This window comes from Vulpes lagopus, chromosome 15, assembly GCF_018345385.1.
Source record: "Vulpes lagopus strain Blue_001 chromosome 15, ASM1834538v1, whole genome shotgun sequence".
Classification (NCBI taxonomy): domain Eukaryota; kingdom Metazoa; phylum Chordata; class Mammalia; order Carnivora; family Canidae; genus Vulpes; species Vulpes lagopus.
In genome coordinates, this window is record NC_054838.1 from 6,690,333 (window position 1) to 6,707,092 (window position 16,760).

Consider the following 16,760-nt stretch of genomic DNA (forward strand, 5'->3'; position numbering starts at 1 on the left):
CCTGGGTCCTGGGATGGAGTCTGCTTCTCCCTCTGCCTATATCTCTGCTTCTCTCTCTGTGTCTCTCATGAATAAATAAAGTCTTAAAAAAAAACAGATTTATCTGATGTCAATGTGGAAATGGAGGAATGAAGGGAAAGAATGTAAAGGTGAAGAATCCAGTTTTTCCTTTTCTGCTTCTTTGTAGTTTGAGCAGCTTATGGTAAAACAAAATACAAAAAAAATTGGAATTAATAAAGCAAAATAATTAAAATCAGTAATGTAGTAGTAGAAGAAGAGAACCTTTCATAGACAAAAAAAAATTCTCATGGCTTTATTTTGGTGCTTCCTAGCAGCCAACATAATGAGGGAATCTCTCATTGGATCATATACCCCATGTTACCTGGTAGAAGGGCACATATTCATGGTAAATTCAGATTTCCTAATCCTTAGTTCTGAGAGCAGTCTTCTCTGTTGACCTTATAAGCAGATTCATTGTTTTCTCCCAAATTCAGAACTGTCCCCTGACAAGATTTTGCATACCAGACCTTGAGGAAAGCTGAAGTAAGAATATTAAAGCATCCGTCTATAAAAGCAAGTCTATGTAGTTGGTGGTGGGGACAGTTAATTATGGAGTGATACAGTCTAGTTGTCCAACTTTATATTGACCTTTATTGATATCAGAATTTGAGATTAGACAACAAATAGTCCTCAACCAAGCATGAGAAGAAGTATCATCTGGTCACTCTACAGACTCATGACAAATAATTACTTGTTTTAAGCCACTAAGTTTTGAAGTGATTTCTTACCCAGCTATAGACAACCAAAGTAACCCCACTGAATTTTTATAACAATCTTATGAAGGTGAGTATTACCCTTATTTGGCAGAGAAGCAAACTGGAGATCACAGAGAATAAGCAACTTGTCCAGCGTCACAGAGCTCCTATGTGGAGGAACAGAAATGACTGTCAGCTATGCACCCCGAACGATCTGTAAGGCCATTAACTAAAATAGAGCCATAATGAGGAGGAGTTAATCTAAAGAAAAATCAGACAATTTATACTATTCTTTATGACATCAGGACTTTAAATGAAGCAGAGAAAAGTGATAAAGACTGAGAAAAAAATTATCCAATAAATGTACAGAAAATCTTCTCCAGAAACAGGCAACCTGCCTACCACCTGTTTTACTGCCTTGAGAGCATTAGTGTTCTTTCGAGGGGAGCAGTCTTGTAAAGAAAGGTTCATGGAATGAAGTCAAACAGGGGTATTTTTGCAATAGAGTAGTTTTTCCAGTTCTCTACTCCTGCCTGCGAATTTAGGCCATTCTATTTTTTTTTTGTTGTTTTTTCATCATCTTTTTACCTTTCTTCCTATCTTTCTTCCATTAATATTGAGAATGAGCATAGTCTTCCTGCCCCAGGTTCTGAGGTTATAGTGATAAACAACTCCATCATTTCTGTAGCCAAGGAACACACTGTATAGTGAGGCTGATGGGAAGGAAAGCACGTGATAATAACCAGGGAGATGCACGCTAGGTAGGAATATACAGGGACCTCTGGGAGAACTGGGAGAGCTATTCCTCATAATCTCAACAGGGAATGGGAAGAGAGTTAGCCAAGGAAGCTTCCCAAACATGAAAATGATTAAGTTTAACATTTTAAGATGAAAAGATCATCTCCTGAAGGGGAGACTAACCAAGACCATACACAAAGACCTGATCTAGAAGGGACATATGGCTCTTTACCAATGAATTGTCTGCACTCTTTGGAGCGCCACATTCTGTTGTTACTAGGGTGAAGAGAAGGGATGGAAATCATAAACCTGGAGAAGAATAGAGATCTCAGAATGTGGGAGGTCTCTCTTGCTATGCTCAGTTGACCTTCTTTCTTTCTTTTTTTTTTAAGATATTATTTATTTATTCATGAGAGACCCAGAGAGAGAGGTAGAGACACAGGCAGAGGGAGGAGACGCAGGCTCCATGCAAGGAGCCCTATGTGGGACTCTGTCCCAGGACCCTAGGGTCACAACCAGAGCTGATGACAGACACTCAGCCACTGAGCCACCTAGGCATCCCGTCAGTTGATCTTCTCTTAAGGCCAAAGGGAAGCTGCTGAATGTGAGATTTTAAGTAGGGAAATGACATGTTCCTATTTCCCTTCAGGACAGATCTTATTGAGGGCATTTCAGAAAATAGATTTAAGGGAGCTAAACTATAGGCAGGACACAAGTTAGAAATAACAGAAATTGGTAAATTACTAATGATGCAAAAGGGTGATGAGAAAGGAGCGGTCAGAGACTAAGAAGATAGGTAACTGGATTCAAGAAATAAAAAAGGAGAGAAACAAGGAGACTTGTTGGATAAGCAGGTGTGATTTGTTCCCCTTGCTGAATGTGAGTTATAAACTCATGACGTTAATTAAGCAACTTATCCAGTAAGTCTATTGACAGTAATTAACTAATATAATTTGCTCGGCTCTCTTCAGAATTCTCTTTTAGAATGGTATATAACGGATAATAATGAGAAATTTCTAAACACAGCAAGCATTTATCATGTGACAGATATAGTACTATCAGTTCTGTGTGTTCTCACAGCCTTCCCAATGACCCTATGAGGTAGGTACAGTGATTATCTCACTTTCTATTTAAGAACTATGAGGCAGTGCTATGCTGGTCATTCATTTTTGGGGTGATTCAGTAACTATATATTGTTTTGTCTGTACCAGGCACTATGTTAGAGGCTACACAGGACAGGGAAGTAGATTCTATGGCATTTGCCCTAGAAAGGCTCATCACTAAGGAGGAAAAATCTAACACTGATAAATGGAATATTCCAGGATAGTGTAATACATGCCATCACAGCAGTCTGGATGAAGAACTATGGGAAGACCACCTTCGACACAGAGGGAAACTGCAACTCAAATGTTCCTATTGGCATAAACTCTCATTGTCAAGAGTTACAGTGTGCATGAATTCAGTTGTGCCATGAACAAATTCCCCTAGTCATGAGAGAAAGAGGTACAGAGTGGGTGATGTGTGTTAAGGTAGTATGGGGTTGTGTGGTGATGGAAGTGGGAGGACTTCAAACCAAAATCCATCCCTTGCTCCACTCGTGAAACCATGTGTGTGGTGCAGGTCTAGATCTGCCCAGAGCAAGGCCCCATGCAAGCCACGGGCAGCCCTGGCCAACGACATGTCTAATGTCCACTACAAGAATACCACAATATTTTATAACTTATCCCTGCTAGTCTTGCTCTTAAAGAAATACTTCTAGATGGGTAGATATAGTCACTTCCTCCTCAAACTAAATCCCCTCAAACTAGCTTTTGGTTTTCCAAATCCTAACCCTGATTTCATACATAATGAGCAAAATACAATAAGGTAGCATGAGAAGGCATCAGCCTTTAGAAACCATGAGGAATTTTTCAAGTCTAAAAGTCCACAGTCTCTGACTTGTGGTTCACAAATCACAACAGGATGCAAAGATTAAAGCTGAGACATAAAAGTTACCCAAATAGTTTTAAGGATTCAGTGTTTCTCCATCTCACTTTTATCTGCAGGCCATTCTTACAAATAAAACCACTGAACGTTTGAACAATCATTGTTTTTATTCTCCACTTGAGTAATGTGTGGGCCCTAATAAAATTATCATTTTTGTTTGTATATTTCCCAACCATGACCTTAAAAATACTGTAAATAAAATATATTGTAATAAAACAACAGTAAACACTTAAATTAGTTCAGTGCTTCTCGTTTTCTTATGCACACCCTTTCCTTAAAAAGGAGATTAAGAGAAAGCAAACCATTACGGACTGTGAAGCAGTCAACATGGAGCTTCCAGACCATGGTTACCTCTGCAGAGTGGAGAACTATGGGCCCTATATCTGTTAACTGGGGATTTGAACTCTGGACTCTTGAGCCCAACTGGAAGGAATTTCAGAATGCCCTTTCCAGGAGAGCTGCGGTGCTCAGGGATGTCCTAGTGTGAAAAATTATACCAGTGAAAATTCTTTCAGAATATACACACAAGCATGGGAAACGATGAGATATGTAGGAGGGAGTAGAAGTATTTGGTACTAGCTCAGCTTTATGGTACCTTATTTATTATTAAGGCAACAATGTATATTTTGTAGGCAAATTTTATTGCACTAATTAACTCATTAACAACCTCTAGAGAGAAGCCAGACTTCTCTGCAGGCTGATTTGCTGAATTTTAATGACCCAGATAAAGAGAAAATCAGCGTTCCAGGTTCTGAGAAAAGCCCCAGGACTCTACAAACAGCTCTGATTTATTCAGTGTATCATATCACAGGGACATGTGAGCTGTGGATTACAATAGAGAATAATTCCTCAGTACACACACAATACAATAGATTTGACTAATTTAAACAAGTGACGCTTATGGCATTTTAGCTTAATAGACATTTTAACTTAATAGAAAAAAATCAGATTTACGTCTCCCGTCTCTTCAGAGTTGGAGCAGAAGATAGTTTATTCCAGAATCCACATTAGCTGAGCTGGCTGGAGTTTCTGAGAAGGGTAAGGTAAAGAGTGGGAGGGACTTGGGGGAATAGCTCAGCCTATTTAATTGACAGTATTGATGTGGTCGATTATATTATGAATGAAGTCCAATGTGGTACTCTGGCCTCCAATGTCTGGAGTATGGACATTTTTGTTCTCCATAGATGCCAAGACTGCAGCGCGAATGGAGGTGGCATAGGAGTGGAGCTGGAGGTAGTCCAGCATAATACAGCTTGCTAGCAGCATGGCCGTAGGGTTGGCTATATTCTTATTGGCTAAATTTCTGGCCGATTGCCTTGAAGCTGTTTCAAACACTGCGTGTGTATGGCCATAGTTCGCACCAGGCACAAGGCCTGCTCCCCCAACCAATCCTGTGCAGATACTGTTGACAACGTTGCCATAAAGATTGGGCATCACCATTACATCAAACTGCTGAGGCCGGGATACCAGCTGCGTGGTGGTGTTATCCACAATCATGCCCTCAAAGGTGAGCTGAGGATAGTGGGAGGCCACTTCCCTGCAACACTGCAGGAAGAGCCCATCTCCCAGTTTCATGATGTTAGCCTTGTGCACAACCGTCACTTTCTTGCGCTCCATCTCCTGGGCCAGCTGGAAGGCATATTGGGCAATGCGGAAAGACTTGGCCTTGGTAATAATCTTTAGGCTCTCAATCACTCCTGTCACACTCTCGTGCTCCAGGTTGCTGTATTCACCCTCTGTGTTTTCCCGAACAACTAAGATGTCTACATCCTTGTGCCGGGTCTCCACGCCTGGCAGACTTTTAAAATGGATGACATTGGCATAGAGATCTAGGGTGGTGCGAAACATGTTGTTGCGGCATTTGTGAGATGGTGGCAGGTTGTGGTTGGTTTCAAGGTTGCCCTTCAAAGCCACACGGTTTCGACGGACTGCCATGATGGCATTGTGAATGTCCTCTTCACAAGAAGTGCAGTTAACGACCACCTCCTCAAAGTCTACAGGCACACACGCATGTCTGAACACAGTCTTGACATGCAGCATGAGTTCAGGCCCAATGCCATCCCCAGGAATCATAGTCACAGTGTGTCGCCCACCATACTTGGCTGATGGAGGAATACTGTACTTAAAAGAGAAGCTCCTTGGGGAGGTCTCATGGCCAAATAAAATCTCCCAAGAATGGCAGAGGTTACAAGGCCGCAACATGGACTTCACGCAGCAACTTGCAGCTGTCAGTATCTTCAACGCCATGATCATTAAGTAGAGAGTAATTTATGGAAAAGTATACATTCTTCCTCTTGTTTTTACCTGGCTTCTTTTGGTAGAATTCTAGATCCATAATCTTGCATAGGTCACAACTGCCTCTCCTTCCTTCTATTCTTTTTTGACATTCTACTGCAGTGAGAGAGACAGTGCTAGCCGAGAAGAGATGTGATGTATCATACTAGAAAATGTATTTATTCAATGTGCGTAAGCTCTGCGTGATATACTTTTCAAAAATTGGCCTTATATCTTTGAGCAGTTTTAGGTTCATGAAAATTGAATGCCTGGTACAGAAATTTCACAGACAGCACCTATATCCCAAAATCCTCCCCAAAATACTGCACCAGAGTGGTATATTTGTTACAACTGATGAACCCCCATTGACACATTTTCACCCAAAGCCCATAGTTTTTTTTTTTTTTTAGGTCTTTATTTATTTATTCATGAGACACACACAGAGAGAGGCAGAGACACAGGCAGAGGGAGAGGCAGGCTCCATGCAGGGAGCCCGGTGTGGGACTCAATCCTGGGACTCCAGGATCACACCCTGGGCTGCAGGCAGGTGCTAAACCACTGAGCCATTCAGGGATCCCCAAAGTCCACAGTTTAAATCAGAGTTCAGTTCTGGTGTAGTACTTTCTGAGTTTGGACAAATATATAATGGGATATACACACCACTAGAGTATCATACAATGTAGTTTCACAGCCCTAAAATCTGCTCTGCTTTGCCTACATATCACTCCCTCTACCCTAGTCCCTGGGAACCACTGACCTTTTCAGTTTTTCCATAGCTCTGCATTTCCCAGGATGTCATAAAATTGAAATCACACTGTAGGTAGTAGCCTCTTCAGATTGGCTTCACTGATTTAGTAACATGCATTTACATGACTTAGTAACATGTCTTTTTCGATATCTCATTTCTTTTTAGCACAGAATAATATTCCATTGTCTGGATGTTCCACGGTTTATATATTCACCTACCGAAGGACATCTTGGTTGTTTCCAGGTTTTGGTAATTATAAATAAAGCTGCTATAAACATACACGTACAGGTTTTGTGTGGATGGAAGTTTGCTTATTCAAGTAAGTAACAAGGAGCGTAACTTCTGCATCCTATGGCAAAAGTATGATTAGTTTTGCCAGAAATTGTTTCACTGCCCTCTAAAGTGATTGTACCATTTTGCATTCCCACCAGCGGTTAATGAAAATTCCCAGGGTTAAAAAAAAAAAAGAAAAGAAAAGAAAAGAAAATTCCCAGGGTTCTACAACCATAGAATCTGTCAGTGTTTCAGATTTGAGTGATACCCATAGGCGTTTATTGGTATCTCTTCTTAATTTGCATTTCCCTGAGGTCATATAATGTTGAGTGTCTTCTCATATGCTTATTTTCCATCTTCTTTGATCTGACAAGTTTTTAGTCCATTTTTAATTGGGTGGTTTGTTTTCCTATTGTTGAGTTTTAATAGTTCTTTCTATATTTTGGATGATAGTCTTTTATCAGATATGCCTTTTGCAAATGATTTCCCCAATCTGTGGTTTGTCTTCTCATTCTCTTGACATCGTATTTTTTTAGAGCAGAAGTCTTCAATGAAGTTTATATCTCATTAATTATTTCTTTCATGGATCCTGCCTTTGGTGTTCTATCTAAAAAGTCATTGCCATACTCAAGGTCATCTAGATTTTCTCCATTATATTCTAGGAGTTTTATAGTTTTGTATATTACCTATAAGGCTATGATCCATTTTGATTTAATTTTAGTGATGGATTTAAAGTCTGTGTCTAGATTAATTTTTTTGCATGTGCATATCCAGTTGTTCCAGCACCCTCTGTTAAAAACTATCTTTGCTCTATTATTTTGCTTTTTGCTCCTTTGCCAAAGTTGACTATTTGTATGGGTCCATTTCTGGGCTCCCTATTTATTCTCTTCCATTGCTTTATTCATCTGTTCTGTCAATAACACCATCTTGATTACTGTAGCTTTTTTAGTAAGTCTTAAAGTTGAAGACTGTCAGTTTTCCAGTTTTTCTCTTCTTAAACACTGTGTTGGCTCTCTGGGTTGCCTCTTCATATACACTTTGGAATCAGTTTGTTGATATCCACAAAATAACTTTGAGATTTTGATTGATTTTGGATTGAATCTATACATCAAGCTAGGAAGACAAGATACCTTGATAACATTAAGCATCCTATGCATGAATAGAAAGCATCTCCATTTATTTAGGTCTTCCTTTGATTTTATTCATCAGAGTTTTATAGTTTTCTTCATATAGATGTTGCACATATTTTTATTTATACCTAAGTATTTCATTTTAGGGAATGCTAGCATAAATGATAGTGAAGTTTTAAATTCCACTTATTCATTACTTGTATATAGGAAAACAGCTGACTCTTCTGTATTAACTTTATATCCTGCAATCTTGTTACAATCACTTATTAGATCCAGTAGTTTCTGCTGATTCTTTTGTATTTTCTACATAGATAATCTTGTTATCTGCAAACAACAGTTTTATTTCTTCTCTTTTAATTTGTAAACCTTTAATTTCCTTTCCTGTTTTACTGTATTGGCTGGGAATTCCAGTATAATATTGAAAAGGAGTGATAAGAAGAGACATCCTTGCCTTGTACTTGATCTTTGTGGAAAAGCTTTGTCTTTATCAAAGTATAATGTTAGCTGTGGGTTGCATATAGATAATCTTAGTCAAGTTAATGAAGTTGTCCTCTATTCCTAGTTTACTTAGAGCTTTTATCATGAAAGTGTGTTGAATTTTTTTCAAATGCTTTCCTGCATCTACTGACATGATCATGTGATATGTGATTTTTCTTTTTTTTAGTCTATTCAAGTGATGGATTATATTAATTGATTTTTGATCATTGAACCAGCACTGCATACCTAGGATAAATCTCAATTATGGTGTATAATTCTTTTATACACTGTTGGAGTCAATTTGCTAATATTTCTGAAGATTTTTGCATATATGTTTATGAGAGATTGGTCTGGCACTTTCTGTTCTTATAAGTTCTTTGTATGATTTTATTAGTAGGATAGTGTTGATCTTCTAGAATAAGTTAGAGGTGTTTTCTCTGCATCCTCTGGAATATACTGTAGAAAATTGGTACTTTATTACTTACTTTATTTCCTAAATTGGTATAATATATTTCAAATGTGAACCCATTTGGGCCTGGAATATACTGTAGAAAATTGGTACTTTATTACTTACTTTATTTCCTAAATTGGTATAATATATTTCAAATGTGAACCCATTTGGGCCTGGTGATTTGTTTTGGAAGATTATTGATTCAATTTTAAAACAGTTGACTTTTAAAAGTCTTTTAAAACCGTCTACCTCAGGAAACTAGAAAGAGATGACCAAGTCTAAAGTAAGCAGAAAAAAATATTAAGATTGGAGTAACAATCTATGAAATTGAAAAATAGAAGAAATCAGTAAAACTCAAAATAGGCTCTTTGCAAAGATCAATAAAATTGATAAGCTTTTAGAGAGGCTAAGAAAAAAGAGAAAGGATACAAATTACTAATATCAGAAATGAAAAAGGGACATTACTACAGATCCTATGGACATTAAAAAGGATAATAAAGGAATTTTATGTTTATGCCCACAAATTTGATAACCTAGATGAAATCAGACAATTCTTTGAAATACATAATTTGTCACAATTCACATAATAACAAGAAGACTATCTGAATAAATTGTTTAAAGGTGTGAATGAAGAAGGAAGCAAGCCCTGAGGATGGGATTATAAAATGGATAGTGGTTGAGATTTTAATAGCCAGGCTGATCCACAAATGTAATGGACAAGTGAAAAAGTTTTTAACCTCAGTGGAATAAAAGATATATGTTGTACAGGTAAAAGAATAATAAGAGTGCCATGGCTTCACATATTCAAGGGGCAAGAGTTCAGTGAAGTCTAAGTGTAATGCTAAGGGAGTATTCAGGTTTAAGTCAGAGAGAGAGATAATATGACTTACATTTAAAAAAAAATCCTTTGGAGGATTAACAGTAAGGTGGCTTGCCTGGTGGCAGGAAAGCCAACTGACAGCCTATCACTGTTGTTGTTCTCAAAAAATGATCTGCATCCCAGCAGCAACAGGTTTATGACAAACTGGTTAGAAATGAAACTTTTTCAGACTATCCTTAGACTTATTAAATCAGGAAGTCTGGAGTTGAAACCCAACAATCTATGTTTTAATGATTCTTACACATACTTAAGTTTGAGAATCACTGGGCTATGAAATGGTCTCAGGAAGAAATGATGACCAGTTAAAGGCAGTGAGCAAGGAGAGAAATACTTTCAGAGATATTGGAGATAAAAACTGGACTAGTGACCTGGGAGACACTGAATATTATCCTTAATGTCTTTAACAGACTGGGTGAATGATATCATTTATAAAAATGTGCAACACTAGAAAAAGAGTAGTTGAGTGAGGGGAATAGGATAGAATGTGACTCAGTTTCAGATATGACATGCTTGGGGAGCCTGTAGCACCATCCACATAAAGATGCCCAGTGAGTGGTTTAATAAAGGAGTCTGCGGCTCCAGAGAAAAGATTTTGGGTGATGACAGAAACTCAGAAGTTAGCAACATATGGGAGAGAGTATATGATATAGCCTTGAACAGAGGTTTTCAATCTTTTTTCTGCTAGGAGAGATGATGAATGGCATTCATTTGAGACACACTCCCAGGAGTATATTCAGATTTTAATAAAAACCAAACACATACACATATGAACAAAAGTAGTTGACCAAATAAAGCAAAGTACTCTCAAGCTATTTTCATAGGTCATATTTTCAAAAGGATTTTAATAGTAAATGATTAGTAAATTATCTATTTGGTAATGTCAAAACGTCATTTTTTGAAAAAAAAATACAACGAATCTAACATAAAAACGATGTAAAACTATATTTTAAAAATCTAATTCAGATCTCTACAAGTAATAAAAGTACATACTAATAAAGGAAAATAACATTTTATAATAAAAAGTAGCACACAATATTTATATTTATTCATGATGTTAATATAAGTGATATTGCACATCATTTAGCTAATCACATTGCCTTTTATTTGGAATTTGTAACTAGAACATATTCTCATTTCTATGCTATGCAGCGAGAGATGCATATGAATGTCTTCTTTAGCTCCCTCCATTATTAAAAATGTATCCACTAGTAAAATCAAGGAAACAAACTGTAAATAACAAACTATAAATCCCCAGTTTACAAATATCCTCTCAAAATTGCTATAACTATCAATGACATATCAGTAACCATAGGTCATATTTTCAGCAAATATAAAATAGGCTATGAATTATAAGCAATTCACTTCCAGCTAATGCAAATTCCACCTTTCCCTACACAAGCAAGTGCACACTATTGAAACGCAAATGAGTTAGTGTGACATCCTTATAATGGTAACTCTGAGGAGAGTCCATTTTAAAAAGTAAATCACTTATATATGCTTGTTACTTAATGCTTTATGAATAAGGGAGTGATTTTGACACATGTCATGATTGATTCTGACACTGTGATGTGTCACACAACTGAGGTCAAGAAGTACTAGGCTAGCAAGATGATTGTAGAGAGAGCACAGAAAAATGATGTGGACAAAATTAGAGACCATTAATATTTAAACTGTTAGAGAGGACGGAGAAGTGATCTGGGATGAAAGAAGAGAATAGTAATAAAAGAATGTCACAGAAGCCAAGGGAAGTGAAATATGCAAGGAATGAGTGATCAACAGTGTCAATATCTTGTTGACAGAGTAAGTAAAACTAGAAGTGGCAATGATGGAGTCATTGACAACCACCATTAGGCTGCACAGATTACTGATTGAGAGCATAAGCTCCAGAGCCAAACTGCCGATCATATAAGACCTTTTAGTTTTTGCAATATTCATGACCCCTTTTGGAACTTATATTCTAGTGAGAGTAGACAACAAAAAATACATGGCAGATAGATAAGCGAGCAACACATAAATGTATCTTTAAATGTCAGAGGAAATGCTATGAAACAAATATAAAACCTGTTGCCTTCAAGGAACTTACATTCTAGGCAGAGTTAAACAAAATATATTGAGTATTGAGATGGGTGTGGGGAGTTCACATTATTCATGAGGTATTTTGGTTTTGTCTGAAACAGTGAAGTTTATAGTCTAGTCATGAAGACAACACCACCCTTTCTTAGAAGATAGGTGAAGACTTGAGATTACAAGTAAATTAGAAACATCTTTTACCTTCCCTTCTAACTAAACTTTACAGCCACATGAACACATCTATTAAATATTTTTCTGTTACCTAGGGCCTTGATTATGCCACTCTATATTCCTTCTCCCTAGATAGGGGGTTTGCAGTCTTCCTAGAACTATTTACAAGTGTCATTACTATGCTTTCCTTCAACTGCTATGCATTTCAGAGGCTATCCTTTTAATCAGGATATGGTAAAAAAATCTCTTTGGGCTAATGCTGATTGGATGCATAAGTCAATGAAGTCCTCTCTGTTACATCTATCTCAATTTTTAGTTCAAACCAGACACAGACCACCTAACTGTTGACACCAGCTCAGGCAACCATACACTATTGGTTTTCTCAAAAAATCCCACTTTCATTTAGCCCTAAATCATAGGTCCTCTAAAGCACATTCTATACTTGTTAAAACCATGTGACCCAATTTTTTTCAATAGGGTTATCATAATAACTACAGAATCTTGGTATTAGAGGAGGCTTTCTGGTGCTGGCTAGATTAGCCAACTGGTTTATCTATGGTCAATATTACAAAGTAGATGTAATTATGCAAATCAAAAATGTTCTCAAATGGATTCCCTCCATTTCCTGCCTGCAAATGCCCTCCCTAAATTCAAGATGGAAAATGGCCTCCACTGGGTACCATATCCAAGACTGTGTCTTAAGTAATACTTCATCTCAATCTGAAAAATGCAATGAGTTAGGGGTTATTCTCATCGTGCTATAAATAAGGAAAGTGATATGCCAGAAGGATTAATAATTCCTGTTAAATCAGAGGGAGATTCAAACTCACCCTTCTTCCACCTAAGCTACTTCATGCTGCTTTTCTCTGTGCTTTTTGTCCCCATGTGTCCCCTTCTCCTTCTGTTGCTCCTTCCCATCCCTGAGAAAGGAAGGAAGAGTCTCATACTAAAAACTCAATCACTGGGGCAGCCCAGGTGGCTCAGTGGTTTAGCACTGCCTTCAGCCAGGGGCCTGATCCTAAAGACCCGGATCGAGTCTCATGTCGGGCTCCCTATGTGGAGCCTGCTTCTCCCTCTGCCTGTGTCTCTGCCTCTCCCTCTGTGTGTCTCTCATGAATAAATAAATAAATGTGGAGCCTGCTTCTCCCTCTGCCTGTATCTCTGCCTCTCCCTCTGTGTGTCTCTCATGAATAAATAAATAAATAAATAAATAAATAAATAAAATCTTTAAAAAAATAAAAATAAAAACTCAATCACCAAGATAGACTTTCAGGTATCTAACAGATAAATTAAAAATTATATAAAATTAAAAATACCCACAAATTTACAAGATTATTGGTTAAATGCACACACATTGGCTCCTTCTTGAAATCCAATGAAGTTGTATTTAAGTTTTTGAGTTTTTAATATTGTATACCTGTAAGAGCAACAAGAATGATAGAGAGAAATTTAGGAAGCTGGAAAGCAAACGCGAAGTGATGATTGACTTTTTAGATTTGAAATAGTTGAATCCCACTCAGTGAGAAAAGCCAAGAAACAATTTATCTTTCATCAGAGAACCCAAAACGCTCAGAAACTGGCAAGAGCAACAGGTCAAGGTGAGTTGAAAGTCTCCTTAAGAAGTAGGTAGATACCCAGATCGTCTTCCCTCTCCTTCTTTACATGACTGCCACTCTACCAATTTAGGGAGAACATAGGACATTTATGCTCTACACTGAGGAACACCATTCACAACCGAGTGCAAGTGCAAGCTCCATAGTGAACTCAGGGGAAAGAAGTTAAAATGTATAGAGTGAACAGAATGTTGAAATCTGTGCTTAGCCTCCCTGGGCAGGAGCTTTGAAGATTATTTTCTAAGAAAACCAACTAAAAATAAAATAAAGATAATGACAATCAAGTGTTTACCAAAAGAACGGCCCAGATCACCTTATATTGAATTCCACTGTCAACCACTACATCCCTACTTGCACAAAACTTTCAATTAGTGTCTTTTTCCCCCACTCATAAGTAGGAGTGAAATGCCAGGCTCAAACCATGTGGGGGAAGCTTCTAGTATAAAAGACAGAAGCCAAAGCAAATCAATAAACAGAAACAATGAGGAAGATACAAGGACTCAATTAAGAGAACACTTCAAATAAACCATCATTAATGTCTTCAGAAAAAGAACAGTACTGCATTCATGAAACAAAAACAATACGCTATGAAAAAAAGCATAGAAAAAGTGGTCTTAAAAAAAAAAAAGAAAAAGGAGTCTTGAAGTACAAAAAAAGACAACAGAAATGAAAAGCTCAGAAAAAGGGTGGAATACAAAGCAGCAGAAATCCTCAGACATCAGATGAAAATGATAAATACATGGAAATCGGAAGGAAAATAAGACAACTGTATACCTAAGGAGTCCAGCAGCAAAACAACAGGTGAGCAAGAAAGAAGAGACCAAAGAAGTAGGGGTGAGAGTATAGACAAGTCAGAAAAGACAACACAAGGAGACTTGAAAGCTTTGAATACCTAGATTGAAAAGGTCCACTGAGTGCCCAGCAGAATGAAGGAAAACTGTACATACCTATCATCAAAAAATTTAAAGCAAGATTTCAAAACAAAGGATAAAAAATAAGAAAGGAATTAGATTTCTCAAATTCCATAATGGAACCTAGAACACAATGGAGAAATTTCCCCAAAATCCTGAGGCCAAAAAAAAAAAAAAATACAACTTAAAATGCAATGCCTTTTCAAAGTATCAGGCAAGGATGGAGGTAAAATTATTTACTAGACATATACCTTTTGCTTATTATATGCCAGGCAGTTTTCCAACCAAATTTTAAAGTATCAACTCATTTAGCAACAGAAAGTTTTCAGAGAAGCAAGGTCTCAAAAGGTTTTCTCCCATGTACCCTTTCTCATGTAATTAATGGAAAATGTGTTCCATCAAATCAGAGCAGTAAACCAAGAAAGAGTGCACATGATTTGGAGGAACAGGGGTTACCACTCCATGGAGATGCAAAGGGGATCTCCAGAATCATGGTGAAGGGAGATTCCCAGGACATGAGCTATGGGGCAAGCCTAGATATCAACCAATCTTTGGGAGAAATTTATCTAAGAACATGAAAGTGTTAATGTCTTTAGGAATATTTATGAAACTGGTCAAGAGTTTGGGGATAAATTATGATAAATCTACAATAAATTAAGCAATAAAAATCTATGACCTCAATGATTGTTAATGACAGGGGAACAAAGATCTGTGCAACAAAGGAAACCAAGTACATTTGTTAATAATTCATCAGTAGCATGCACATACTCATCGTTACACAAACACAGTAATACTAATCTAATGAAAAGATGTGTTATAAGGTATATGAAAGACAGCCAAATCCCCATCCTATATGTGAGAAGTCCATAAAAACTGTCAAAATTCGAATTATGAAGAAGTAGCAAAGAAACATGCTACCTAGAGACGGATGAAAACACCAAAGGAATCTGTTAAAAGCACTGAAAGTGGTTGCCTCTAGGGACAGGAAGTTGGGAAGTCTTTCAAGGGGATTAATCATCTTTGAAAAGCCTTCTAGAACCATTTGGCTCTTTAAACCAAACGTATGTATACATTTCACAGAAATACAAATTGAGTTCTTAATGTCCATTAGATTTTTTTTTTCATTGAGGCAGCGAAGTATGAGGGTTAAAAATTAGCAGACTACTTGGGTTGTAATCATGGCTCTTTGATTTATATCTATTTGACCTTGGGAAAATTGCTTTTCAAAAAATCTCTCTGCCTCAGTTTCCTCTTTCATAAGTAAGGGTCATAATACTTTCTTCAAAGAGTTTTGTGAGGATTAAATACAGGCAATTTGAACAGTGCCTTGCTCAAAGCATGTTTATAATCATTTTTTTATCTGTGCAAATACAGTATTTGAGGGCATTCTATCAGTCTAAATAATAAAAGAAATAAAACCAAAACAGTATATCATTTTGTTCCAACTCCGTATTACACTTATTGGCCCCAAATTATAATTTTAAAAATTCTAAGAACCTGAATTAACATTCTAAATGGCAAGTGATTAGCCATAGTGATTTACTATGGCTCTTGATAACTGCATACAATTGATTATTATGGTCACTTCTTCAATGTCTATTCAATAAGGTATAGAAGGTTATTTAATATGACATCCACTTAAAAGAATATTTACATCCCTTAATATTCAAATCTTCTCTACTTAGCAACTTGAGAAATTGATGGAAAGTATTCATATATCTTCTAGGGGAATATATGAGTTAACTTTCATTTATAATTCTCCATTTACCAAAGAGAAATTATTTTAAAATCTGTCTTAATAGTTTGTGAGCACTGACTAATCTTTTAGTATTTTTAGGGCCAATATAAGTGTGAGTTAAAAGTCATTAATCTAAAGTATGTCGAGAAAAAGGGATGGGATCCTCACAATAGCCCTCAAGACAGAATATCATTTTCCCTAATGTAGATGAGGACTCTATCTGCTGCATATTTATTAATCTGTTGCATTACCAGCTAGAAGACAGACAATGCTCCAGGAACTTAAAATATTTCTTTTCACCAAGCTGCAGTTTGGCATGAGATGTCAAAGATGAGAATGTGCATATGTAAGTGGTCGATGGAAGAAGAATGTTTTATATGGTTTTTGTCCCAAACTGCCAGATACTGTTAAAAATGAAATACATGTATAAAAAACCAAACAATCCAATTTAAAAAATGGGCAGAGATCTGAATAGATATTTTTCCAAAGAAGACATACAGTGGTCTATAGCACAGGAAAAGATGTTCAACATCATTCATCTTCAG

General features: G+C 37.0%; 2 protein-coding genes across 3 annotated transcripts in view; both read right to left on the reverse strand.

Annotated features, from left to right (window-relative positions):
• The window catches only part of NELL1 (neural EGFL like 1), an 812,163-nt gene that overhangs the window by 275,264 nt on the left and 520,139 nt on the right, over nucleotides 1-16,760 (reverse strand). The gene's annotated exons all lie outside the window — the stretch shown is intronic.
• Nucleotides 4,563-5,726, reverse strand: LOC121476263 (isocitrate dehydrogenase [NAD] subunit gamma, mitochondrial-like). The gene has a single exon (XM_041730022.1). It carries the CDS (start codon nucleotides 5,724-5,726, stop codon nucleotides 4,563-4,565), a length of 1,164 nt encoding a protein of 387 aa, XP_041585956.1.